This window comes from Lagenorhynchus albirostris, chromosome 19, assembly GCF_949774975.1.
Source record: "Lagenorhynchus albirostris chromosome 19, mLagAlb1.1, whole genome shotgun sequence".
Lineage (NCBI taxonomy): Eukaryota > Metazoa > Chordata > Mammalia > Artiodactyla > Delphinidae > Lagenorhynchus > Lagenorhynchus albirostris.
The window spans coordinates 8,263,533-8,291,144 of NC_083113.1; the positions used below are offsets into that span (position 1 = coordinate 8,263,533).

General features: G+C 50.4%; 2 protein-coding genes across 5 annotated transcripts in view; one reads left to right on the plus strand and one right to left on the minus strand.

The window, feature by feature from the left end:
* AP2A1 (adaptor related protein complex 2 subunit alpha 1) overlaps nt 1–24,231 on the minus strand; it is a 54,078-nt gene extending 29,847 nt beyond the window's left edge. For 2 of the 4 annotated variants that reach the window (XM_060131919.1, XM_060131918.1), the window contains exons 1-3: nt 24,018–24,231; nt 23,549–23,697; nt 6,661–6,850 (exon numbers count right to left, since the gene is read on the minus strand). In XM_060131919.1, coding sequence (XP_059987902.1) covers nt 6,661–6,850; nt 23,549–23,668 — 310 coding nt within the window. In that variant the 5' untranslated portion in view covers nt 23,669–23,697; nt 24,018–24,231. Of the gene's footprint in view, nt 1–6,082; nt 6,302–6,660; nt 6,851–23,548; nt 23,698–24,017 lie in introns of those variants that run through there. The other 2 variants (XM_060131920.1, XM_060131921.1) reach the window with 2 other exon arrangements.
* On the plus strand, nt 13,648–27,612 carry TSKS (testis specific serine kinase substrate). The gene is made up of 11 exons (XM_060131922.1): nt 13,648–13,817; nt 14,063–14,276; nt 21,904–21,999; nt 22,206–22,289; nt 22,625–22,708; nt 23,282–23,562; nt 24,032–24,226; nt 25,083–25,256; nt 25,933–26,068; nt 27,184–27,308; nt 27,440–27,612. The coding sequence occupies exons 1-11, from the start codon at nt 13,648–13,650 to the stop codon at nt 27,594–27,596; spliced, it is 1,716 nt and encodes a 571-aa protein (XP_059987905.1). The 3' UTR covers nt 27,597–27,612.

Here is a 27,612-nt window from a genome sequence, read left to right on the forward strand (position 1 = left end):
AAAAAATATCGATTACACATTCAGATAATATTTGGGGCATACTGGGGTAAAGGAAATAAATCATATTAAAGTTAATTTCCCTGGTTTTACTTTTTTAATGTGACTACGGAAAATTTAAATGTACATATGTGGATGGACCTAGAGATTATCATATTAAGTGAAGTAACAAATATCATATGAGAAAGACAAATATCATATGATATCACTTATCTGTGGAATATAAAAAAAGGATACAAATAAACTGACTTACAAAACAGAAATAGACTCACGGACACAGAAAATAAACTTATGTTTACCAAAGGGGAAACTGCAGGGGTGGGGGGGAGGGGGGGAGATAAATTTGGAGTTTGAGATTAACATACACACACTACTATACATAAGAGATAAACAAGGATCTACTGTATAGCACAGGGAAATATACTCAATATCTTGTAATAACCTCAAATGGAAAAGAACCTGAAAAAGGATATATATACATACGTATATGTATTTAATATATATACGTATAACTGAATCACTTTGCTGTATACTTGAAACTAACATAACATGGTAAATTAACTACACCTCAATTTTTAAAAGATGTACGTATGTGGATCGCCGCATGACAACCCTGGGTTAGACGTTATCAAAATTGTCAACATCTCTTGAGAGAAAATATTCTCCTTGAGCAACCAAGTCACACCCTGTCATTCCCTTACTTGAAAGTAGCTGCAAAGACCTCCCTGAGCTGCCGCCTAACATATTAAGGGGGCACATGTTGCTCTGTAAGCCCTCGGCTTCTGGCTGGGAATGCCAGCTCCCCAAGGGCAGGGGTGGGTGGCTGCGTCCCGTGTAGCATCCTGACACAGGGTCCAGAGCAGTCCTGACGCGGGGGAGGTGCTGAATGTGACTGTGGACCGAGGTCACTAGATGACACACAGGTAGAGAGGGACGGAGCTCAGGCCTGGATCTGTCTGTTGCCAGCATCTGGATGCCACTCACAACCTAAAGCCAGTTCCTTTAAGTGCCCTGAGCAGGGGTGTGGGGGGAGGGGTGCTGTCCCCAACGGCACACTGATGTTGGAGCACCACCAAAGTGGGACTCATTCCTTCTGCTCTCTCCACAGCGGCCAGAGGGATTCTGTGAAAAGCTGAGTCAAACCCTGTCCCTTCTCTGCACTGAATCTCTCCCTGGCTTCCATCTGGCTCAGTGTAAAAACAAGTCGTCACTGGATCCACTAGTTCCCTCTCTGACCACAACTCCCACCCTCTCCCCGCATTCCTCCTATACCTCAAGCACAGTCCTGCCTCAGGGCCTTTGCATAGGCTGTCTGTGCTGCCAAAAATGTCTTCTCCCAGATTCTGCAGGCCAATTCACCCACCAAATTTTTCTTTGCTCCAATGTCACCTGCTCAGTGAGAGATGCTCCGAGCAGCCTATATGAGAGCGCCATCCCTACACCCCGACACCCCTTCCCTGCTTTATTTCCTCCCAACACTCACTGCTACCTGTCTGAACACCTGAACACTACCTATTTACCTGTATATTGGTCCATTTCCCCGCTAGAATGTGAGCACCATTGGAAGGGGACTTTTGCTCACCGTTTTCGTCTCATCACCTAGAAAGTGTCTAGCACTCAATCAGTGCTCAGTAAAGATTGATTTGTCCACTCATTCATTCAATCAGCAAACACCTCCCAAGGACTCTTGCGGGCCAGGCCCTGCAGAAGGTGGAAGTGGGGACCCGGGGAGGGATCAGACCAGGGCTTGCACTCCAGGGGCTGAGGGAGATGCCACAAACAGAATGGGTCACAGTTTGCAGTGGGATGTGCCCTCATGGAGAGCTCGGGGCACTGTGGCAGCCCAGCAACCCCCTTTCCATTCATTCACTCACACTGTCCTTGGGCTTGGGGGGAGCTGGGCCCTAGAGAGGAGGCAACCCCAGCTCCTGCCTTAGGGAGCTCCCAGTCAGATAAGCGTCTGGGAGGCTGACTCCCCTCCAGACAGGACAGGACTACGCCCTCAGGCTGGGCCCAGCCTCACCTCTCCCTTTCTTATCTGCAGAATTTACCCTTCCTGGCTCTCCTTCTCAAAGCCTGCCTTTCATCTCCTTCTAGTTCCTTCCCCCTGAATTCCACTATGCCCTTCAGATCCTCCAGCAGGATGGCTCCACACTCCTCGCTGTCCTCCACCTGCTCAGCTCTGAGCACGGCCTCATCCATGTCCCTCATTCCTTCTTTTGCCCTCACTCCAGCTTGAAGCCCTCTCCGGCGCTCTCGGGACAAACACCAGCCTGGCCTCTGCCCACCTCCCCAGTGTCAGATCCCATCCCTCTCTGTACCAGCCACATAGGCCTTAGCACAGAGTCTCGACGGGGCCTCAGGACCTTTGCACTTGCTGTTCCTCTGCCTTCACAGCTCTTTTCCCCTTCCCTTGGCCTGGCTAACCCCTCCCCATTGTCTGGGCAACGCAAGCAGACAGAGGCCGCGTTCTCTCATCATTGTGGCCCTCTACCTCACTGGACTTAGGACAGCTACAGTTTTTTTCCGCTTTAAAAAAAACTTGATGCAAACAAGAAAGGAGCCAGGATAGGGCTTTTAAACAAGCAGATCTAATTTTGAAAGTATATTTCAGGTAATTTTCTGAGGGGCAACAAAACATACCTCCCTGAATGCCTTGTAATATATTTAGATTTGATTTTAGGTTTCTTCCTCAATTTAGGTAAAGAAAATAAAATTAATATATCATCTAACAGTGGCATATATGAAACAGATAAACCACCAGGATTTGCACAGGAAACTATATTCAACATCCTGTAATAAACCATGATGGAAAAGAATATGAGAAAAAAATATATATATATATATGTATAACAGAATCACTTTGCTGTACACCTGAAACTAACACAATATTGTAAATCAACTATACTTCAATTTAAAAAAAAAACTGAGACACAATTCACATACCACAGAGCTCACCATTTGACAGTGCGATTCTGTAGTCTTTAGCAGATCCAGTGTTGTTCAGCTATCACCACCATCTAATTCCAGAACATTCTCATTACCCCCCAAAGAAACCCTGTTCTCATTAGCAGTCATTCCACATTCCACCACCCCCTAGCCCTAGGCAACCACTCAACTACTTTCTGTTTCTCTGGATTTGCCTACGCTGGACACCTCACAGAAATGGAATCCTACAATATGTAGCCTTTTGTGTCTGTCTTCTTTCACCTAAAATGATGTTTTCGAGCTTCATCCGTGCTGTAGCCTCTACGGTACTTCATTCCTTTTTAATGGCTGAATACTATTCCATCGTGTGGGTGTCCACATTGTGTTTTGCCATCCATCCGCTGGCAGACATTTGGGTTTGTTTCCGCTCTTTGGTTATCTATCATGAACGATGCTGTATGAACACCCATATACAAGTGCTTGGGAGATGGACAGCTGCGATTTTTATGCAGCACCTGTCTCCCTCAGGGGCTGGGAGTTTCATGGGGGTACAGAAAAGTCTGTCCTATTTACCACTGTTTCTCCAGTGCCCATGATAAGGCTTGAAACATACCAGCCATTCAACCTACACTTGATGAGAAAACCAAGGACAAGGGGAAGCCCTGATTCTCCAGCCCTGGTTCATTTGGCTAAACTACTTCCACTGCCCCCAAGTCAGAGTCTCCCCTCCGTCCTCTGGCTTCCCTCTGGCGTCCTGCAGTGACACCCACTCGTTTTCTCTTTCCTGTCCTGCCCCCATCATCCAATCCCTTTGCAGATCCTGATCCTTCAAAATCTATCTCCAACCAAACACTTCTCATCATTTCCTTCTCACCCCAGTCGAACCAACACCGTCTCTCACTGGGATGCCTGCAACGGCCCTCTAATTCCTTCCCTGTTTCTGTTCGGACCTCCTTGGGTCTGTTCTCTTCCCAGCAGCCAGAGGAACTATTTTAATACATCAATCAGCTCCTGTCCCTCCTATGCTCAAAACCTTCCCGCTGCTCTAGCTTCGCTCAGAGAAAGGCCAAAGTGCTCCTAGTGGCCCACGAAGCCCTGTCCCCTCTCTGTCCTTATCTCCCACCGCTCTCCCTCCCTCCCTCTCGGCCCCAGCCACACAAGCCCCTCGCATTTATCTGAACCCACACCAAGCATGCTACAACCTCAGGACCTTTGAATGCACCATTCTCCTGCCTGGACCCCTCATTCCTCCAAAGTCTGCAGGGCTCGATCCCTCTCAATCCTGGTCCCTCCCCTCCCCCGCTTGCCTGCCTTATTTTTCTTCACAGCACTAGACACCGTCTGACCCTGCGGTTCTCTGTGTTTACTTGTTAACCTCCCTCCTGGCATGGGTGCTCCCAGGGGCAGGAATTTTTGTTCACTGTTATAGCCCCAGTCCCCGGGACAGTGTCTGGCACACTGGAGTGATCAAAAAGCTTTTTGTCAAATGAATAAACGAATGAACGAACCTTCAGAGACAGGATGTTCTGATCAATGGGAGTCGGCCGACAAGAAAAGGGGGCCTCCAAGAGGTTGAATGACTTGCCAAGGGTCGCAAGGTAGGTGTCAGAGGCAATGCACACTTGCTGCTAACAGCTGGCCCCCGCAACCCACAGATCCTCAAAGCTCCACCCCTTTCATAACAGACTTAACCTCTCTCCGCCACTTGAGACCCAACAGTTTCCACCCCTCTTGCTCGCTGAGCACCTACTACATGCCAGATCCTCCCATCCCTACTAAATTCTAAAACCATCACTGGGCACCCAGCAGAGGCCGCTCCTCAGACCCAGCCAAATAACAAGAACAGTAGCCAAGCTACCTAGTGCCTGGAGTGTGTGAAAGGCCTCACCCACATTCGGTATCATAACAACCCCATCAGGAAGGTGTGATCAGCAGTCCCTCCTGACAGATGAGGAAACTGAGAGGCGAAGTCTCTCATTCAAGGTCACACGGCTGGGGAGTGAGAGCGCTCACACTCAAACCCCAGTCTGGCTGACCCCAAAGCCCATGCGGACACAGCCTGTGAAGCTTTTGGCAGCTCAAAACACCAACACCCGCTCGCAGGAGCCGGGAGCTGACTTGGCGCCAGGCCTCCCACAGTCACGACCATTCTTCCTGCTGGTGATGGCTGTCCCCATGTTGATGTGGTCAGATGGGAGAGCGCTCCAGATTCAGGGCTGTCCTGCTCCCTGACCTATGACCCCTCCCTGGGGCCAGGCTTCCCCCACCCCCCAGCTTTCCAGATCTCTTCCCCACAAATCCCTAAGGCCCCCTGGCCCCTTCTTTGAGATCTGGGCTCTCCCCATTCTGGCACATACCCCAAGACCCCGCGTTATAATGTCCTCTCCTTTGCAGGCCCCCCAGCTCGCTATTCCAGGTTCTCCCAAGACTCTCCACCTGCAGCGCCTCTCCTCTGTGCTCCTCCCAGTACCCCCTCTAGCCCCTTCTCCACTGCCCTCCATGTCTCCTAAGCAATCCTCCATCCTGGAGCCCCTCTATCCCTCACCAGGGGCCCACTACAGGCCCCCACCTTTCCGTCTCTCCTCCCCAAACCCCTGGGACTTTCTGTCATTCTCAAGTCCTCTCTATGAACTAGCTGGGAGCCTCGGTGACCTACCTAGTCCCTTCCCCTCTATGACACCCCCTCACCCAGGCCCTCAAGCCCAGTCCCTTTAGGCTTCCTGTGTTTCACGTCCTCCCAGTCCTCTCTGGCCTCCTCCCACTTTATCTCTCCACAGGATACCCCCACCCACCCACCCATGCACCCTTTTCCCTTTCTAGCTACATCAGGGATTTCTCTAACCCCATCTCTAATACGATCCCCCAGCCTTTCTTCCATTCCCAGGGACAACTCTATGCCCCATCCCAGGGACTTTACTAGCCTCCTCTATATTAAGACCCTCCCGGACGCCTCTAGCCACTCCGTGTCGTCACCTCAAGAGGCACACTATGACACCCTAAGCCCCCCCAACCCCCCCACCCTAAAGTACCCCCGGGGCCTCTCTATCCTCTCACTCTAAGACCGCAATGGATTTCTATCCCCTGGGCCCCTCGGTAACCCCCGAATCCCTCAATCCCACGCTCCCCCTCGCCCGGTGTCCCCCAGCCGCTCTCTCACAGTTCCGGATGTCGGAGATGAACACGGCGAGCCCCCGCATCCCATCGCCCTTGGACACGGCCGGCATGATGGCGGTGGTGTCGGCTCCAGGCCTGGCCGGGCAGGGCGCAGCACAGCGGGGGCTGGCAGGCGGGGACCGGGAGGGAAGGACCCCAGGCAGCGCAGAGGAGCCGAGCCGGCCAAGGGGGGAGGGCGGGCTGGCAGGCGGGCTGGCAGGCAGGCGGGCTGGCAGGCCGCGGCTCCGCCCCCGGCCCCACCCCTCCCCTCCGCCATCCTGAGCTCTCAGCCGTCTATTGGCTTGTATTACTGCCGCTCAGACTCGGGCTCATCCCCACTCCCTCTTTCATTGGTCTCTGGACAAAGGCACGCCGCTACGATTGGCCCAGAGCCCCGCTATTTCCGATCCGTAGGGGGGGTGGGGGCGTTGCCCGAGAGACGGGCGGAGTTCGGTTACGTACAGTGGGACCGCCCCCTCCGCTCGGCCGGCTCCGATACTGATTGGATCCGGTCGCTCTCTTAGAAAGGAGGGATTGACGTGAAGGAAGGCGGGGGAGCGGGCTCGAGCAGGCGGGACTTACGTTGATTGAGGCCCATGGGCGGGTAGACCGCCCCCGCAGGCGTCGAGGATTCGCCGGGCCAGTCCGACTCCCACCCCCGATTGGGCTGTTGTGGGGGCGGGAGGAGGGCGACGATCCGTAGAGAAGGAAGGAGCAGGAGGTTGTCCCTCGGCTGGGCTAGGATAGGTGGAGTGGCGCCTGCAATTCCCTGCTGCAGAGAAGGGGTTGGGAGGGGCAGGAGAGCGTGAGGTATTTGCTGCGCAAGCGTCTTTCTGTTCTCCTTTCTCCCTTTCCTTCACCCCCGACTCCTTAATCTCCTTCCAGGAAGACATCCCTTCCCCCTTCCCCTACCTTCTCTAGAGGCCAAGATGTTGCGACCTAAACTTGTCCGGAGACCAAGTATCCCAGAGCGGAGGACCCAGTAATTCAAGTCTACTCCCATTAAGCAGAGGTTAAAACTGAGGTCCGAAGAGGACCTGAATGACATGCCCAAGGTCACACAGCTCAGAAGTGGTAGAGCCTGGATGTAAACTATATTTTGGCCTTTAACCACTTTTCAATATACAATGGCTTTTTTCTTTTCAACCATAACACCATTAAACAGATATCGAATAAAAAATTGGGCTTGGAGCTCCTCCTGAACAAGAAGGGGACCTGGTACTGAATGAAGAACGTTGGTTAAAGGGAAGGAATCAGTGAATGCGCTTTGTTTCGCCCAACCACTACCCCTTGGCGCCCCAGAGACCTTTGGGTGACTGGTTTTGGGGAAGGCAAAGCCTCCAGAACTCCAACGCCCAGGGCTAAAGAGAAATTTGGGGCAAAAGGAACGGGAAGAGTCCATTCTGTCACCTCGAGGAACTAAGCCCCACCCGCCAGCCTTTTCCAATCTCAGAAACCTAGTATTCTTGGAATGAGCCTTGGGGGAGTGGCACGGGTGCTGGGAACATCCACTCTGAATTCTGGGGGTATGGATAACGCCATTAAAAAATATATATATATATATCAGTAGTGAGGTTGGTACTAGTCTGCTTTTCGAGGGATGCGAAGAGAGACATCCAGAGTCTGAAGAACAGGAAAATTCTGTCCCTAAGGAAGAGGGAAAAGCGACCCACTTCCCAGCTTTAACTATCCACCTCCCTCTCACCCACCACCTTCAACCAACCCTTCACCCAGAGCCCACCAGGAGCCAGATAGAGTAAACTCTGGGGTTTTGTTGTGGGGTGAAAGATGTCCTGTTTCTAAGTTCTGTCATGGTAGGTGGGGGAACTCAGTCCTCTCCCAACCCCCTCTAGAGCTCATAAATTAGCCAAAAGTTAATTTTTAAGATTGGCTGTAAAGCAGAGGCGTTCTGGGCACACATGAGGAGTGAGATTGGGAAGAGCCACCCTAACCTGAAAATCCCTGGGACTGTCCCATCCTGCGTGGGGGGGTGGATGTGGCGCCACCCACAGGAGCTCATGGACTCATCCCTGCCCATTTAGAGCAGCACTTCCCAGAAGATATACAGTGGGAACCACAAGTACAGTTTTCAGTATACTCCTGCCACGTTAAAAAAAAAAAAAGTAAAAAGAAAAGGTGAAATGAATTTTAATAATATATTTCGTTTAACCCCATATACCCAAATATTATCATTTCAACATAGTTGACATTCTTATCTTCCTAAGTCTTTGAAATCTGGTGTTTATACATATAGCACAGCTCAGCTGAGACATGCCACGCCACGTCGCAAGCGCTCAGCAGCCACAAGGCCATTATTGGAAAGCAAAAAATTACAGGACGGGATTTGAGTAAGACCATTCTGGGGTTCAGGGGCTGAGGAGGTGACCCATTACTAAGTTTTAAGACCATGTCATGAACAAGTTCATGTATGGGGTTCTAGATGAGGCTTAGACAAGTCCTTTTTGGTTTCAAGATGGAGCATTGGGACTTACCTCGTGGCTCAGTGGTTAAGAATCCGCCTGCCAATGCAGGGGACACGGGTTCGAGCCCTGGTCCGGGAAGATCCCACATGCCGCGGAGCAACTAAGCCCATGCGCCACAACTACTGAGCCTGCGCTCTAGAACCCACGTGCCACAACTCCTGAGCCCACGTGCCACAGCTACTGAAGCCCACGTGCCTAGAGCCCATGCTCCACAACACGAGAAGCCACTGCAACGAGAAGCCCGCGCACCGCAACGAAGAGTAGCCCCCACTAGAGAAAGCCCGCACACAGCAACGAAGACCCAACACAGACAAAAAACTAAAAATCAAATCAAATCTTTAAAAAAAAAAAAAAAAGATGGAGCATTAAGAGGGAACCCCAGGAGCTCCTCGAATTGCTCAGGGGTTGAACCACAATAGCTTTTAAGATTTTGACCTGAACAAATTAACTCCTGATTTTCTCCAGAAAAACTACACTCATCCCCAGTCTTCCCATTTTGGCAGCTGGGCCCACCATCAATCACCCAGGCACTCTTGCCAGGACGGACCCCCTCCCGTCCTTCACCCCAAACCAAAGCCAGGACACACCCCAAAGCCGGCCACCTCCTCCCATCCCCACTGCCTCACCTGGTGCAGGCCACCATCACCATCATCTTTTGCCTGGAACCTTGTAGAGACATCCCTGGCCATTCTCCCTGCTTCCATCCTGGCCACTCAGGGTGCTTTTTGCAACATCAGTCAGCTGTGTCCTTCCGCAGCTTAAATGCACCAGACACACCGGCCTCCTCTTGGCCATTAAGACCCTCCAGACTCATTCCTGCCCCCTGCCCACCTCAGCTTTCCCCATGGCTGGCTCATCCTTCAGGTCTCAATGCAATGTCCCCTCTTAGGAGAGAACTTCTGGATTTAGGGATTTAAAGTGACCTCTCGGGACTTCCCTGGCGGTCCAGTGATTAAGATTCTGTGCTTCCACCACAAGGGGCATGGGTTCAATCCCTGGTCAGGGAACTAAAATCCCACATGCCGAGCATCGTGGCCAATAAATAAAGAAATAAAAAAATAAAGTGACCTCTCCGTGTCGTACTTGAACACGTTATCCAGTATTAAAAAAAAAAATGTGTTACAGCAATCCTACTCCTGGGCATATATCCGGGAAAGACGAAACTCTAATTCAAAGATACATGCACTCCAACGTTCATAGCAGCACTATTTACAATAGCCAAGACATGGAAGCAACCTAAATGTCCATCAACAGATGAATGGCTAAGGAAGATGAGGTACATATATACAATGGAATACTGCTCAGCCATGAAAAAGAATGAAATAATGCCATTTGCAGCAACACGGATGGACCGAGAGATAATTACACTAAGTGAAGTAAGTCAGAGAAAGACAAATATCATGTGATATCACTTATATGGGGAATCTAAAAAAATGATACAAAGAACTTACGAAATAGAAATAGACTCACAGACATAGAAAACAAACTTATGGTTACCAAAGGGGAAGGGGGGAGGGATAAATTGGGAATTTGAAATTAACAGGTACACACTACTTTATATAAAATAGATAAACAACAAGGACCTACTATATAGCACAGGGAACTATATTCACTATCTTGTAATAACCTAGAATGGAAAAGAATCTGAAAAAGAATATATATACATATATATATATAAAACTGAATTACTTTGCTGTATACCTGAAACACTGTAAATCAACTATACTTCAATTTAAAACATTTTAAGGGACTTCCCTGGTGGTCCAGTGGTTTAGACTCTGCACTCCCAATGCAGGGGGCTTGGATTCAAACCCTGGTTGTGGAACTAAGATCCCACATGCCACGCGGCGCAGCCAAAAAATAAACACACAAAAAAAATTTTTTTAATGTGTTATAGAAATTTTCAAATATACCCCTGCAAAGCAGAAGGGTATAATGCACCCCCATATACCCAGCTCCAACAGTTATCAACATATGACCTTTATTCTTTCATTTATAATCCCCTGCATTTGACTTCCCTACCCCCCACCGGATTATTTTAAAGCAAGCCCCCCCCATGATATCATTTCATCCCCATCACCCAGTTTCTTCTCCAACATTTCACAATGAAAATTTCTAAATATTCAGAAAGTTGAAACAACTGTACAGCAAACACCCATATACCCCATCGCCCCAATGCTGGCATTAACATTTTACTCCACTCGCTTTATCACAAGTCCATCTGGCCTTCCCTTCCTCCATCCATCAATCCATCATGTGTTTTATTTATTTATTTTTATTTATTTATTTATTTTTTTGCGGTACGCGGGCCTCTCACTGTTGTGGCCTCTCCTGTTGCGGAGCACAGGCTCCGGATGCGCAGGCTTAGCGGCCATGGCTTACGGGCCTAGCCGCTCCGCGGCATGTGGGATCTTCCCGGACCGGGGCACGAACCCGTGTCCCCCGCATCAGCAGGCGGACTCTCAACCACTGCGCCACCAGGGAAGCCCCTTTTTTTTTAATTTTTAAAAAATTTATTTATTTTATTTGCTTGCGCCGGGTCTCAGTTGCAGCAGGCGGGCTCCTTAGTTGCAGCTTGCCGGCTCCTTAGTTGCGGCACGTGAACTCTTAGTTGCAGCATGCATGCAGGATCTATTTCCCTGACCAGGGATCGAACCCAAGCCCCCTGCACTGGGAGCGCAGGAGTCTTTTTTTTTTTCCCCAAGTTATCCTAATTTATTTCTTTATTTTAATTTTATTTATTTATTTATCTATGGCTGCGCTGGGTCTTCGTTGCTGCGCGCGGGCTTTCTCTAGTTGCGGCAAGTGGGGGCTACTCTTCGTTGCCGTGCACGGGCTTCTCGTTGCGGTGGCTTCTCTTGTTGTGGAGCACGGGTTCTAGGCGAGCAGACTCAGTAGTTGTGGCGCACGGGCTTAGTTGTCCGCAGTATGTGGGATCTTCCCAACCAGGGCTTGAACCCATGTCCCCTGCGTTGGCAGGCAGATTCTTAACCACTGTGCCACGAGGGAAGTCCAAATCCATCATGTATTTTTTTTTTTTTTTTTTTTTTTTTTTTTTTTTTTTTTTGCAGTACGCAGGCCTCTCACTGTTGTGGCCTCTCCTGTTGCGGAGCACAGGCTCCGGACGCGCAGGCCCAGCGGCCATGGCTCACGGGCCCAGCCGCTCCGCGGCATGTGGGATCCTCCCGGACCGGGGCACGAACCCACGTCCCCTGCATCGGCAGGCGGACTCTCAACCACGGCGCCACCAGGGAAGCCCCCATCATGTATTTTTTTTTTCCCATCATGTATTTTTAATGCATTCAAAGTAAGTTGCAAATAGCACTATTCACAATAGCCAAGATATGGAAACAACCAGGTGGTATATACACACAATGGAATATTATCTGGCCGTGAGAAAAGAGGATACTCTGCTGTTTTCAGCCACGCGGACAGACCCTGAGCACATTATGCTAAGCTAGATAAACCAGACAGAAAAGACAAGTACTGTATGATTTCACTTATACGTGGAATCTTAAAAAGTCTAACCTGTAAAAAAAGATTAAAATGGTGGTTACCAGCAGATAGGGTGTGGGAGATACGATTGATGTTGTTTAAGGGTACAAACTTGCAACAAATAATAAATAAGCCATAGAGATCTAATACACAGTATAGTGAATATAGATAACAATATTGTGCTATAATGATGTGATAATATAGCTACAATGGCAATCATATTATAATATATAAATGTATCAAAGTAAGACACACTTTAAATTTATAAACACTATATGTCTGGGAATTCCCTGGCAGTCCAGTGATTAGGACTTGGCCCAGGTTTGATCCCTGGTCAGGGAACTAAGATCCCACAAGCCGTGCAGCGTGGCAAAAAACAAAACAAAACAACAAAGTCAAATTTATTCAATAAAAAAACAATTAAAAAACAGAATAAAACAAAGTTGCAGATATCAGTACTCATCAACCCTGTTACGGGTTGCATTACGTCCTGCAAAAGACGCTCAAGTCCTAACCCGCAGTAGCTGTGAATTTGGCCTTATTTGGAAATAGGGTCTTTGCAGATGATCAAGTTAAGACATGGTCATTTGGGTGGGCCCTCATCCAATATGTCCAGTTTCTTAAAAGGGGGGAAATTTGGACACAGAGATAAACAGTTCCACAGAGAAGATAGTGTGAAGACACAGGGAGAAGATGGCCATCTACAAACCAAGGAACACCTAAGGATACCAGATACTAGGAGAGAGGCACAGATTCTCCCTCACAGCCTCAGAAGGAACCAACCCTGCTGACACCTTGACCTTGGACTTCTGGCCTGCAGAACTTTCAGACAATAACTATCTATGGTTTAAGACGCTCAGTCTGCAGGACTTTGTTACAGCAGTCCCGGGGTCTAACACAACTCCAAATATTCAACATGCACATAATGAACTACAGTTCAGTGCTTGCTTAGACCCTTTAACAGGCAGAATTCACACACAATAAGAGGCTCAGATCCCAGGTGCGCAAATCGACAAGCTTTGACAAATGTCCACATGGCCATCACCCACTTTTGATTCCCTTTTTATCACGTTCGGACATTTGGTATTTTTGGTTTGTTTCTATTGCCTGCCTGTCCCCTTCCAACCCCCCGTAGAATGTAAGATCCTCCAGCGCTGGTATTCAATCCTCATCGTCCCGCAGATCCTGGGAAAGTGACAAATCCAATGTATTACATGATGAAGTAAGTCTGAATGGGGGGGCTGGGTGACCCCACAGTGAGTTTCAGGGAAAGGTAATTTGGACCCCTCCCAAGAACCAGTGGGTCCGTCCACTCTAAGTTCTGGACTAGAAGGAATTTCACTGTGTTTCTGAAGGGGAGGGACAGATCGGGGTAGAACTAGAATCCTGAACAAGAGTTCACTGAGCCCCCCCGGGGGAACGTGCCAAGTCACGTTTCCCCACCCTTGTGCCCCCCCCCGTTACTGGGGCCCTTTGGTTGGGTCCTTTATGAGGCAGGCTTGTGGGGACAGGGGACCTTGAAGGTCAGTGGTCAGTGTAGGTGGAGAGCCTCAGAGGAAGGAGCCCCTGGGAGCCGGGCCCTCCACAGGCCATGGCGAGCGTGGTGGTGAAGACGATCTGGCAGTCCAAAGAGATCCATGAGGCTGGGGACCCCCCCGCGGGGGTCGAGAGTCGCTCCCAGCTGGTCCCCGAGGCTCCTGGGGGTGTGACCAGCCCAGTCAAAGGGATCTCAAAGAAAAAGAAGGCTGTGTCCTTCCACGGGTGGGTTTGTCACACCCTGTCGGGGGCGGTCCCAGCACCCAGCCCTTGCCTCTGACAGAGCACAAGTCCCACTGTGGGTGCTGGTGGAAAGGGAGGAAAACAGGCAGCAGGGATGGAGGAGAAAGAAGAAAGCAGGCGGCGAGGTTGAAATCAGAGAGAGTAGGGACTGTGCAGACAGGGAGGTGGGAGGGGCCATACCCTGCTGGGGTGGCATCTTGACCCTCCTGCCTGTTTCTCCTCCCTAGGGTGGAGCCTCGGATGTCCTATGAGCCAATGCACTGCTGCCTGAACCTCAAACGGTCCTCAGCCTGCACCAATGTGTCCCTGCTCAACCTGGCCACCATGGAGCTCACCGACTCCTCGGGGACAGACTCAACCGTGGAAGACAGCAGCCTGATGGCATTGCCCGTGCCCATCCCACCCTGGGCTCCAGATGACCCAGACATCACGGAAATACTGGTGAGTGGGCCCTCGGCCGGGCTGGGGAATACGAGGGTTCTCCCCTGGTGGTAGGCAAATACTGAGGATGGGTTTGGGGGGGTGTCTTCTTGATTTGGAATGAGAAGGTTCGTGTCACCCTTTGAGGCCCTACAGTCAGCCATAAATCTGCTCCATCCAGGGTGAATGCTGCCGGCTGCCTGCGAGTTGGTCTTTTGTTCATTCAGCCACTTCCAAATGTCCTGGGTGAAGCTGGAGTCACAGATAGGAATCGGGCCAGGTCCCTGCCCCAGGGAAGTCCCCTGTCTGGTGGGAGTGACAGATACAGACTGGGGTGACAAATTCCATAATGGAGGTAACACTGGGGATCCCAGAAAAGGGCCCCTCAAACCAGGCTAGGGGTATCAGGGAAAACTTCTGGAGGAGGCAGTGTTGGAACTGGGCTTTGACGGATAAGCAGGAGTTCTCTGAGTGGACCACCTCAGACTGTGGGGCAAAACTGGGAGGTGAGCAAGACCTAGGAGAATTTAGAGACTTCCTGACTAGAGCATAGAATGCTACAGCTTGGTCCTTTAACTCTCCCACCAACCTTCACCCCCTGCCAGGCTTCTCCTAGGTCAGACCCTGAACTTGGCTTGACATGGACACTGAGAATTACACTAACAATAATCACGGCCAGAATGATACTAATAAGATTCCCTAGCGGGAATTCCCTGGAGGTCCAGTGGTTAGGATTCCAACCTGCAGTGGGCATGGCTTCAATCCCAGCTCAGGGAACTAAGATCCCGCATGCCACACAGCATGGTCAAAAAAAAAAAAAAAAAAAAAAAAGATTCACTAGCACATACTGAGCACTTTCTGTGCTCGAGGAGCCTCAGTGCCCTCATCTGTAAAATGGAGATGCATGTGTTTGTTCTTTCAAGAAATATTTCTTAAACACCTACAATGTGCCAGGCACTGCTCTAGGAAGAGGAAATATAGCAGCACCCAAAACAGAGTTCTGGAGAGAATTGCACCCATCTCATGAGGTTGTCATGACAATGAAATGAAATTCGTTCATGTAAAATGTTTAGCACAATAGTCAGTTGTATGCACGGAATAGTTAGTCATTATTTTTATCCTCATTTCACAGATGAAGATATTGAGCCCCTTGAAGGTTAATTAGCATACCCAAAGTCATACGGCTTCTAAGTAGTGGAGGCTTCTAAGTAGTGGAGCCGGGCTTAGGAGTCAGCACCTGCATTGCTGGGGGCAGTAGAGGTCACCGTGGGAGCCCTGAAGAAGGCCTTGACCCAGCCGACCATGGTCAAGGAAGGCTTTCTAGAAAAGGCAGCACACAAGCTGGATCTTGAAGATAAAGGAAGGCAGAATACAGGGAAGGGTGTTCCACCTAGCTGGAACAGCATACGCAAAAGGGCAGGAGTTGAAAAGAGCCTGGGGAACATGTCCTTGTGGCTAGATTGTGGTGTGTGGGAGAGGTAAGGCTGGCAGGGGGTGGGCACAGGACACAGAGGCTGAGAAATGTGGGCATTCTCCATTCTCTTGAGGACAATGGGGAGCCACTGAGGGTTCCTGGGCAGGGGACAGGAGCAACACGGCATTTGGGCTCCATACCCATTTACTGAGCATCTGCTATGTTCCAGGCACTGTGCTACATCCCTATGGCGGGGGGGGGGGGCTCTCGTTTTCCTCTCTTAGAGGTTCTGCAAGGAAGATGAAAACAAAAATAAGTGAGGTAGAGAGAGGTGGAGTGATCCCCTGCAAGGTTAGAGAGCTTGTAAGAAGCAGGGTCAGGACCAGAAGCTTAGCGAGTGTGATGCTTTCTTTCCCTAGAAGATGCCTCTGGCCCCAGGTGGGAGACGTTTGGAGGGGAGAGATTGGAGGCAGGCAGGCTGGGCGAGGGTCCAGGGTAAGAGGACCAGGTGGAGAGAAGCCAGCAGGCAGAGAGAGAGAGTCCAGGTGGGATGGATGGCCTGGGAGGCGTCCCCTCCCGCCAGAACACTTTCCTCCCCTTCTCTTCCAGCATCGCTCAGGCAGCACTTGCAGAGGTCCGCCTCCCACCGGAGCTATTTCTGAGTCACATCCTCCAGAGGATTGTGATGGCTGAGAAAGAGCCCTGGGCGGCCAAGATCAAGGTCTGATGCAGCTGCGGCTCACTGTGGGGCTGCAGGGGAGCATCAGCCTCTATGGGGCTTCTCCATAAAATGGAAAAAGTACTGTCAGTCAGCACCTTAGGGTATGGGCAGGAACCGTGAGGAGGTGGGCAGGAAGAACACAGGCTGGTACACAGCATCTGAGCTACATCGGGAGAGAAATCTGGAGATGGGCAGAGAGGGGGGTGGGGCGGAAACCCAGAGAGAAAGGAGGACAGAGACCCAGAGAGAGGAGGATGGGGACCTGGGGAGGGGGACAGAGACAGAAAACCAGAGCTAGAGGGGGCCAGAGACCCAGAGAAGGAAGGAACGGACACCAGAGAGAGAGGTGGGACAGAGAACTAGAGAGGAAAGGAAGAGAACCTGGGAGCGACGGAGACCCTGGGTGAGAGAGTGATAATTCCCAGACTGGATGGAGGGTCAGCAGAAGAATGGCGAAGCAAACAGCTTTGGCTCCTGGCTTTTTTTTTTTTTTTGGCCGTGCTGTGCAGTTTGTGGGATTTTAGTTCCCCGACCAGGAATTGAACCCAGGCCCCTGGCAGTGAGAGCATGGAGTCCTAACCACGGGACCACCAGGGAATTCCCTGGCTCCTGTCTTAAGCTCTGACATCTTTATGAGGCCAAAGGATGCAACTGAGGAGGTAGTATTGCTTTGGAGGAAGGTCAGTGCCTCCATGCGGAAATGGCCAGAGCAGGTCTTTTGAGTCCTGCTTGGAACTTGTCCTGCTGTCTACAGATTTCCCTGAGGCTGCTGTAGGGTCTTGGTGCTAAGCCCTTTCCTGGTAGGTCCTGTCGTGTTGTCTTTATGTTTAACGATGCTGACACTAATCACTGCACTTGGCTTATGGATCCTATCATCTTCTTGACCTTTCCTCACCACCATCTGAGCAAGGTATCCTCATTCCCATTTGACAAGAAGGGAAACCGAGGCAGGCTCGGAGTGGGGAATTGGATTGTCCAGTTGCATGGCATGTGGATGGCCAAGGAGAGGTTTATCCCCAGGTTTGGCTCCCCACCACCACCATGCCATTCGCTTTTTTAGCCAAGGCTAGCAGTGAAGCTAAAACTCACCTCCAGGGACCCTAGCTGCATTTTCTCTTTTCCCAAGTATTGACCAAGGGCCTTTCTGGGTTAGCCTGTGTTCCTCCCAACAGCAGCCCTGTGAAGGTAGTTGTTAGTCCCTCCCCATTTTACAGGTAGGGAAACAGAGGCTTAGAGAGGTGAAGTCCCCTCCCTGAGGTCACACAGCTAGTAAGTGGAAGAACTGAGTTGACTCCAGAACCTGCTCCCCTAGTTTCCCAGAGCAGCTACCTATGGGAAATCCAAGACCGTTGGGTCTTCAGTTTAAAAATATCACAGCTATTGCTGTGAAACAAATGATTCCCGACCTTAAAACAACAGACCTGGAGTGGCTTAATTGGGTGGTTCTGGCTTAGGGTCTCTCATGAGGTTGTAGTCAAGATTTTGGCAGGGGCTGCAGTCATCTGAAGGCTTGATTGGAGCTGGAGGTTGGGCTTCCAAGATGGCGCACTCACATGGCTCTTGGTTGGAGGCCTCAGTTCCTTGCCACACGGGCCTCTCCATAGGTAGTTGCTTAGAACATGGCAACTATCATTCTCCAGAGTAAGAGTGAGCAAGAAGGAAGACATGGTTCCTCTTACGAACTCATTTCTTAAGTCACATACCGTCACTTCTGCCTTATTCTATTTACTAGGTATGAGTCACTAAGTCCAGCTGACACTCAAGTGACAGGAATAAGGCTGCACATTTTAAAAGAGCCTCAAAAACTTTGTGGGCATATTTTAAACCACCATGGTTTTGTGTGGGTTTTATTGGTTTTAAATTTTTTTTCTTTTTTGTAGGTGCCCTTCACCAGGATGAGCAAGTTCCCTTGTGCTTCTAGTTTGTTGAGTGTTTTTATCATGAAAGGGCATTGGATTTTGTCAAATGCTATTTCTCTATTCATTGACATGATTGTATTTTTTCCCCCTATATTTCACTAATACAGAATGTTACATGGGTTAATGTTCACGTTGAACCAATTTTGCATTCCTGGGATAAATCCTACTTGGCATGGTGTAAAATCCTTTTTATATGCTGCTGGACTTGGTTTGCTAGTATTTTTGTTGAAAATTTTGTGGCTGCTTTCAGAAGGAATATGGATCTGTAGTTTTATTATCTGGTGATGTCTTTGGTTTTGGTATCAGGGTAACATTGGCCTCATAGAATGAGTTAGTTCCCTCCTCTTCTGTTTTGTTTGTTTTCTGGTGTTTTTTTTTGTTTGTTTGTTTTGTTTGTTTTTTGGTGAAGGGTTTGAGATGAATTGGCAGCAACTCTTTTTCAAATGATTGGTAGAATTCAGCAGTGAAGCCATCTGGGCTTTTTTTATTGGAAGTTTTAAAATTACTAACTCACCTCTTTACTTATTACAGGTCTATCCAGATGTCCGAGCTCTTCTTGAGTTAGTGTTTTGCTAGGAATTTGTCCATTTCATCTAGATTATCAAGTTTGATGACATACAATTGTTCATAGTGTTCCCTTTTCATCTTTTGATGAAACATACAATTTTTGATGACATACAATTGTTCATAGTGTTCCCTTTTCATCTTTTCTCTTTCCGTAAGATTGGTAGTAATGTCCTCTTTCCTTCCTGATTTTAGTAATTTGAGCCTTCTTCCTCTTTTTCATGGTCAGTGTAGCTTAAAACTTGTCAATTTTGTTGACCTTTTCAAAAAACCAACTTCTGGTTTTGTTGATTTTTCTCTACTGTTTTTCTATTCTCTATTTCGTTTTTTTCCACTCTAATCTTTATTATTTCCTTCATTCTGCTAGCTTTGGGTTAAGTTGTCCCTTCTTTTTCTAGTTTCTTAAGGTGGAAGATTAGGTTACTGATCTTAAGTTCTTTTATTTTTTTTATTTTTGCGGTACATGGGCCTCTCACTGCTGTGGCCTCTCCCGTTGCGGAGCACAGGCTCCGGACGCATAGGCTCAGCAGCCATGGCTCACGGGCCCAGCCGCTCCGCGGCATGTGGGATCCTCCTGGACCAGGGCACGAACCCGTGTCCCCTGCATCGGCAGGCGGACTCTCAACCACTGCACCACCAGGGAAGCCCTTAAGTTCTTTTTTGATGTAGGTGTTTACAGCTCTAAATTTCCCTCAAAGTATTGCCTCTGCTGCATCCCACAAGTTTTGGTATGTTATGTTTTCATTTTCCCTCATTCCTAAGTATAATTTCTCTTGTGATTTCTTCTTCTACCCATTGGCTGTTTATGAGTGTGTTGTTTAATTTCCATATATTTGTGAGTTTCTCAAATTTCTTTCTGCTATTGATTCCTGATTTCATTCTACTGAGGTCATTGAGGTCAGAAAACACACTTTGTTTTCAAATCCTTTTAAATTTATTGAGACTTGTTTTGTCACTTAATATATGGTCTGTCCTCGACCATATGAACAACGTTTAATTTCACTTGAGAAGAATGTGTATTCTTTTGTTGGGTGGAATGTTCTGTAGGTGCCTGTTAGGTCTGGTTGGTTTATAGTGTTGTCCAAGTCTTCTATCTCCTTGTTGATCTAGTTGTTCAATCCATTCTTGAAAGTGAGGTATTGTAGTCTCCAATCATTACTGTTAAATTGTCAATTTCTCCCTTCAATTCTGTCAGTGTCTTTTTTTTCTTTTTGGCCACACTGTGGGGCTTGCAGATCTTAGTTCCCTGAGCAGGGATTGAAACTGGGCCCTCAGCAGTGAAAGCACAGAGTCCTAACCACTGGACTGCCAGGGAATTCCCAATTTAACAGTTTTTGATTCATGTGTTTTGAAGCTCTATTAGGTGCATATATATTTATGATTGTTATAATCCCCTCAATGACTTGACTCATAGTTTTGGCCAGTTTGGAGGGGTGGAATTTGGGGGTTCCTGACTCCACCATTTTGCTGATGTCACCTTAATACAATATTTCTTATCACACTTGTTCTCCAGAGCAGTTATGCAAGAAATGTGAAGTTGTTCCCATTTTACAATGGAGAAAGCTTGCTCTCTCTTTTCTCTTTGTGTATTAGTTCAACAGCTGTGAAAGAAACCAAAATAGCTGGTGGAAGCAGGATAGTTTGTTGCTCACATAAATGTCTCAAGTATAGCAGGTCTCTTCAAATGCAGTAGGTTAGAGGCTCCAGTGTTCTGGGGGCTCAGCTATTAAGCCACAAGTTTGGCTGCTGTAACAAAAAGGTACAAAGTAGCATAGTTTCAACAAGATGGAAAATGTTCTCTTGGTTACATGTATAAAAGTATTCATAAGTGGTTGGAATTAAGTATGGCGGCTTCACAGCGTTGAGGATTCAGTTTGTTTTTTTTTGCAGTATGCGGGCCTCTCACTGCTGTGGCCTTTCCCGTTGCGGAGCACAGGCTCCGGACGCGCAGGCTCAGCGGCCATGGCTCACGAGCCCAGCCGCTCCGCGGCATGTGGGATCCTCCCGGACCGGGGCACGAACCCGCGTCCCCTACATCAGCAGGTGGACTCTCAACCACTGAGCCACCAGGGAAGCCCCAGTCTTCTTTTATATTGTGTCCTCCATCTCATGGTCCAAGATGGCTGCTCTGGCTTTAGCTATCAACATGGTAGGGAGAGAGAAAGGAGGTGTGCTACTTTTCTTTATTAAAGGCATGACTTGGAAATTGCCTGCATTATCTCCACTCATATTCCACATGGCCACACCTGGCTGTAAAGGCAGCTGGGAATTGTCGTCTTTGGCTGAGCAGTGAGGTACCAGGCTAACTCTTCTATAAATGTGGGAATGGGAGAGTGGAGATCCATGATAGATATTCATCCCTCCTGAGCCAGTTTGTTTGACAGGAGTCACAAAGCATTTTATGGTGACATAAGGTAGCAATGAACAGAGGCCATATGGCGTCATGGTTTGAAACAAAGGCTCTGAGCATAAATTCTGACAAGGTCACCTCCTGTCTCATGTACCCGGGAGTACAAGGGACATCCCCTCTCTGGGCCTCATTTGCCTCGCTTGCAAAATGGGGCAAATAACCTCAAAAGGTGTGGTTGTGAGGAATAAAAAGGAAAATGTGGGTAAGAGCTTGGCCTGGTGCATCGTGAGTGCTTATATCTGGAAAGTGGGTTATCTTTGGAATTCTCCACTGCCTGGAGGGAAAGACAGGCATGTGTTTTAACAGTTTATCTTATTTATGTATGTGGACCCCAAAGGCATTTATCTCAGGTTAAGACCAACCTCCTTCTCCCCCATGTCTGAGCTTCCCACCCCCGACTCCCTCCTGGATCCTACTTATTTTTCTTGCCATCCGCTAAGCAGAAAACGAGGCTGCCCCCCCGGTTTTATACCAAGAATCAAAGAGGCACAGCCCTGGCCCCAAATTCCACAGCTATTCCAGGGCAGAATCCAGGTGTAAAGCTAGTTCTAGACTTTCTCTTGTGGTTGGGGTTTGCTCCCACGCACCCACTGACCCACCTGTCTCCCATTCTTCCCCAGAGCTGGGTTAACAGTGGACTGGTCCACGCCAAAGATTCCATCACCAGCTTGAAGGAAAAGACCACCCGGGTTAACCAGCACGTGCACACGCTGCAGGTCGTGAGGACCACCCGCCCCCTCCCGCAACATCTCCTCTTCCTCCAGGGTCACGTTGCCCTCTTAGAGCTATCCTCCAACTCAATGCACCCATAGCCCAGTTGGGGAGAATGAGGCTCAGAAGGGAAAGGAAGCTTCCCACCTCTCCTCCCCACGGGGTGTCTCCTTGAGGCCCTGGCTAACCTCTCCTCCCTTCCATGCTCCAGAGTGAGTGTTCTGTGCTGAGTGAGAATCTAGAGAGGAGGCGGCAAGAGGCGGAAGAACTAGAAGGGTACTGTAGTCAACTCAAGGTGAGCCGCTGTGGGGCAGGAACGGGGCAGGAGTAGGAGGAAGTGGAAGTAGGAAGAGGGTGAGAGGAAGAGGGGAGGAATGGAGTGGTGGACAGGAGAGAGGTGGGGTGAAGTGGAAAAGGAGTATGGCAGAGGTCCGAGGAAGAACCATTTCTTTAGCCAAGGGAACCAAGCCGGGAAAGGGCAGACCAATAAGCAGAAGGCAGACCTTGCGGAAGGAGGGGGCGTGCCTTAAACGCGGGGGGTGGAGGCTATATGGAAAATAGCGAGGGTAAGGGTTGGGAGGCGGAACTGGAATGCGAAGGCAGGGGCCCTGCCCTGGTGTCCTGACCCAGGAGAACTGCCGGAAGGTGACCCGGTCGGTGGAAGATGCTGAAATAAAAACCAACGTCCTGAAGCAGAACTCTGCCCTGCTGGAGGTAAGGGGGAGGTGTCTAAGGGTTTGAGGAAAGTACTCAAGTAACCGAGGTACTTGAGGTAGACTTCAGGTGGGACTTCTCGCCCTGCCACCACCACCACCACACTGCCCCTTCATGTTCATGGTCATACTTTTCCATGCACAGTCATATTCAAGTCCCGGAGAGAGGGATTCGTATCGGACTTGGAGTGGGAATGCCTGTCCTGCCCACATACCCACTCATTTCCCACCAAAATGTTGGAAAAGCTTCAGCTGTTCTTCCTAAACAGGAGGGACTGGAATTGGATGCCTTCGAGGATTAGAGTGAGGGTGGAGGGATAGATGGAGACAAAGAGGCAGGCATTCAGTCCAAGGTGAGTTGGACTCCAGCTGGGCTTCGAATGGGGCATCCCTCCCTAGTAACAGCAAGCGGGAGTCCATCAAGACTTCAGGTGGGACTTCCCGATATCCCGTGTCCACATCCATTCACTTTCCAGCCTCAGGAATTCACTGGGCGGATTTGGTGGTGGAGGCGGTGGTAGTGGTGGGAGGCAAGGGGCCGGACGCAGTAACCCTGCCCTCTTTCCCCGCCCAGGAGAAGCTGCGCTACCTCCAGATGCAGGATGAGACGCCCAGGAGGCAGGAGGCTGAGCTGCAGGGGCTGGAGCAGAAGCTGGAGGCTGGCTTCTCCCGCCACGGCCTGGGCCTCGCCACCCAGCCCCCAGGCTGCTCCAGCCCGCCAGGGAGCCCCGACGGATCCCCACGACGGCGAGGCCTGGCCCCAGGCGGCTGGGGAATGGGGCCCCGGGCAGGGGAGGGCCCCATCGTGAGTGAGCAGGAGTTGCAGAAGGTCTCTGCCTACCTTGAGGAGCTGAGGTGAGTGGGATCCTGGGATGGGCCCAGGGGGTGGAGCCTCGAAGAGGAGCGTTCTGGGGGCGGTGACCCGGAAGGGCAGGACTTCGAAGAACCGAGTTTTGAACATAGGGCCCACGGTGGCAGGGGGGCCCGCGTCTGGTGAAAATGAGGTGGGCGGGTTTTGGGACGTGGCAGGTCTTTGGAGGCTCCAACTCCGGGGGACAGGGTTGGCGCGAGCGGTATCTTGAGGAGACAGTGTCTGGAGGAGCTGATGTGGGGCTGGGAGGCAGGCCGAGAGAAGGCCAGGATACCTGATAAGGGGATAGAGGCAGGGTTCTGGAGGACATGAGAGGATCCCAATAAATGAACAGGACAGGAGAATTCGGGGACAGGGTGGGTCCGGAGCCACGGGCGTGGTCTTGGCGGGGCGCGGCGGACGGGGGCGTATTCAAACCTAGCCCTGACGCGTTCCTTACCTCTACCCTTACAGGAGGGAGGTGTCCTCACTGACCGCCCGGTGGCATCAGGAGGAGGGGGCCGTGCAGGAGGCCCTACGGCTGCTCGGGGGCCTAGGCGGCAGGATCGACAGCTTCCTGGGCCAGTGGGAGCGAGCGCAGCGCGAGCAGGCTCAGGCCGCGCGGGGCCTGCAAGAGCTGCGGGGCCGCACGGAAGAGCTGTGCACCATGTAAGGACCCAGACTAGCGCACGGGGCGGGGAGGTGGGAGGGCGGAGCCTTGAGGGAAAGGGGTGGGCCAATCAGCTGGAGCCAATCGGGTGGAGCGCATATACTGACAGGTGGAAACCCCAGTTACAGAGTAGGGAGGGGCGTGTTATACCTAAGAAGCATTGAGGGGCGGAGCCACTTAGAGAAGAGGTGAGTTCCACACCTTACAAGGACAAGGGGCGGAGCCAAGCAGGAACAGGGGAAACCAATTAGAGAACAGGGAGGTACATTCCCGACAATAAAATGCAAAAGGAGGTACCAATCAGAGCAGAGGGGGCAAGGCAGAGCGGGGTATTGAAAACTGGGTGGAGACAGAGGTGCTGGGCTAATTTTGGGTGGAGCCTTGCTGGGACTACAGGTTTCCCTGCCATCCAAAAGTAGAGCAGTTCCTGTGAAACCTTCGGTAAGCCAAAATAGCATAAAGCGAAGAAGCAATTACCTTAGAATACATCTTGCTAACAGATGCACAAAATAAATTGAGATAAAGCACAGGTGGCCATAGACAACACAGTTCAAAGCTATGGTGGCTTGGTGCTGAGATACTGAGTGTAGTTCTCGGAGAAGGGGCTTGGTGGCGCCACTCTCGCTGCTTGGAGCGTGTCCTGCTTCTGTAACAGCTTGCTACAAAACAAATGCTTTGCGCTTTTTTGCATAAAAGGGCAAATCCTCTTCGGACTTCTTTTGGTTAGTGAAAACAGGTACTAATGTAGGCCTTTTGTAAAAATGAAGTGGGGTAAAGCGAACTTTCAAAAATCGGAGGATGCCTGTATACTGTTGGAGAGGCGACCTCACTGTACTGTTTACTCTCACACCGCAGGGTGGAGCGGTCAGCAGTGTCTGTGGCTTCACTGAGGAGCGAACTGGAGGCGCTGAGCCCAGTGAAACCGATTCTGGAGGAGCTTGGGCGGCACTTTCAGAGCTCTCGTAGAGGGTCTGACCTCTCTATGAACCTGGATCGGGCCCCCCAAGGCTCCTGTGCCCGCTGTGCCAGGTAAGGGGGCAGCGCCTGGCTCCAGGTGCATTCTGCATCGTATTGAGGACCAAGCATTGAAGGAGATGAGACTTTAGCAAGAGTGGAGAGGGAAATTCATTGTGGGAGACAGGGCATCCCCATGTATTGCAGGATGGGCCAGTCTCGCGGCATTATGGGAGTCACATTTCTTCCCTCCCCACAAGGTGAAGTCAGTGTCTTGTGGAACGCAAGAAAGACTTGATGTTTTTCGAGCATCTTGGATTTCCAGTGCATTGTGGGAAGGCTGGGCAGTGGTACTGGGTGGGAGGCAGGTTTTCTCAGTGCATCGTAGGGAAATGAGACCTTGGGGTGTTGGAAGTCGACAGATACCATGCTTGATCTGTGTTAGGAAGGGTGCAGAGCATTTCCAATACAACATGGGATCGGTTTTAACTAGTGCATTGTGGGAAATGTGAGTTTTTGATGAACCGAGGACCGTGTGGTGGAAATCCCCAGGCACTGTGAGATCTCCCCACGCTGTGGAAACCAGAGCATACCAGATGAACTGTAGTTTGGGCCCAGTGCATGGTGGGAAGGTTGCCTGGGTGCATAGTGGAAACGGGACCTGGGTGGAGGCTGGGGAGATGGGCATGGTGTATCCTGGGAATGGAGTTGGTCTGAGGCCTCTTTCACCTGGTGACTACCCCTCCCCCAGCCAGGGACAGCAGTTGTCCACGGAGTTCTTGCAGCAGCTGCTGGAGCGAGCGCTGACCCCGCTAGTGGACGAGGTGAAGCAGAAGGGCCTGGTTCCTGCCTGCCCCAGCTGCCAGAGGCTACACAAGAAGATTCTGGTACCAAGGACCATGGGCCACTATGCCCCACTTTTTGGTCAGGGCAGGGCGGGGGAGCCCCAGGCACAAGGACACTTCTGGTGTGTGGCAGGATGGGAAGGATGAGCTGTGGGCAGGAGGTGTTGGGGGAACACTTGGCTCTAATACTTCGGGATGGGGTGAGAGGGGAGCTGTTTGGTGTCTAGTGAGTCATAGGTCAATCATTATGGAAGCTTGGGTGATGGATATGGGCCCAAAGCATGATGGGACATGGATCTGGTGCACTGTGGGACAGAGGAGACAAACACCAGTCTATAGCTTCATGGAATATAAGCCTGATTTTCTATGAGACTTAAGAGAGGCAATGCATTATATGGGATCACTGAGATCAGAGAGGGGACCCAGCGAATAGCAGGTCACAGTAAGCTAATGCATTATGGGAAATGGAACCACAGCTCTTCGTGAGGCATTGCACACAGACTCAGGCCCAATAACTGATGGAACTTGAGGCTGGTGTACATTCTGAAACATAGAGATCTAGTATATTATGGGATATTGGCCTAATGTATGATGGGATATGAGTTGTAGTGGGTGAAACAGACAAAAGAGACAGTAACAGACAGTCATGTGGCAGATCTAGACGACTAAGACATGATAGGACATGGGGGCTGGTACATTGTGGGATATAGGGAACCAGAGCACTGAGGACTATTACTGTGACTGAGAGGCTGGCCTAATTGATAAGATGTGGGGGTCACATCCCATAATGTGAATTATGGGATGTAGATGATCCCCATGTGATGGGATACCGGGGCCCAGACATCAAATGCATGATGGCTCATGGGCATTAGGGGACAATGTGATAGATGCTGATTTACTACTTACAGGGACAAAGAAGGCCAGTGCAGTAGGGGACAGATAGTGGGACAGACACAAGTCTAGTGCACAATGGGACTTGGGAGGCCCAGTGCACTGTGGGATGCTGGGGTCAGCCTCAGGCTCAAGGCATGATGGGATACTCTGGGGGAGGAATGCGGACCCTAGGGGACCCTGCCCTTTGCCCTGCACGATCCAGATCCCCCCCCACTCCCAGCCCAGTCCAGCAAGCCTAACAGCACCTACACTCCTCTCCCCAGGAGCTGGAGCGCCAGGCCTTGGCCAAACATGTCAGGGCAGAGGCCCTGAGCTCCACCCTTCGGCTGGCCCAAGACGAAGCCTTGCGGGCCAAGAACCTGCTGCTGACGGACAAGATGAAGCCAGAGTGAGGAAGAAGGCTGAGGGCATGGGAGGAGGGTGAGGTCTTGCGGAAAGGGCTTGAGTCACCCCCGGCTTCCACACCCGCCCCGAGGCATCGGGCCTCCCGAGTACTAACTGCCCACTCTCTCGTTACAGGGAGAAGGTGGCTGCTCTGGACTATCTACACTTGAAGATGTGCTCTCTCCACGATCAACTCAGCAACCTGCCACTCGAGGGGTCCATGGGGACAATGGGGGGAGGAAATGATGGGGGAACTCCCCCAAAACGTGGGGGCCCAACCCCTGAGCAATAAATGGCCCCTCATGCTG

Bases quoted from the DNA above. Each gene is read 5' to 3' on its own strand.
- TSKS (XM_060131922.1), top strand. From the start codon at position 13,648: ATGGCGAGCGTGGTGGTGAAGACGATCTGGCAGTCCAAAGAGATCCAT. The intron at 14,277-21,903 runs GTGAGTGGGCCC...ATTCTTCCCCAG, and splicing joins CAGACATCACGGAAATACTG to AGCTGGGTTAACAGTGGACT. The intron at 25,257-25,932 runs GTAAGGGGGCAG...CCCCTCCCCCAG, and splicing joins TCCTGTGCCCGCTGTGCCAG to CCAGGGACAGCAGTTGTCCA.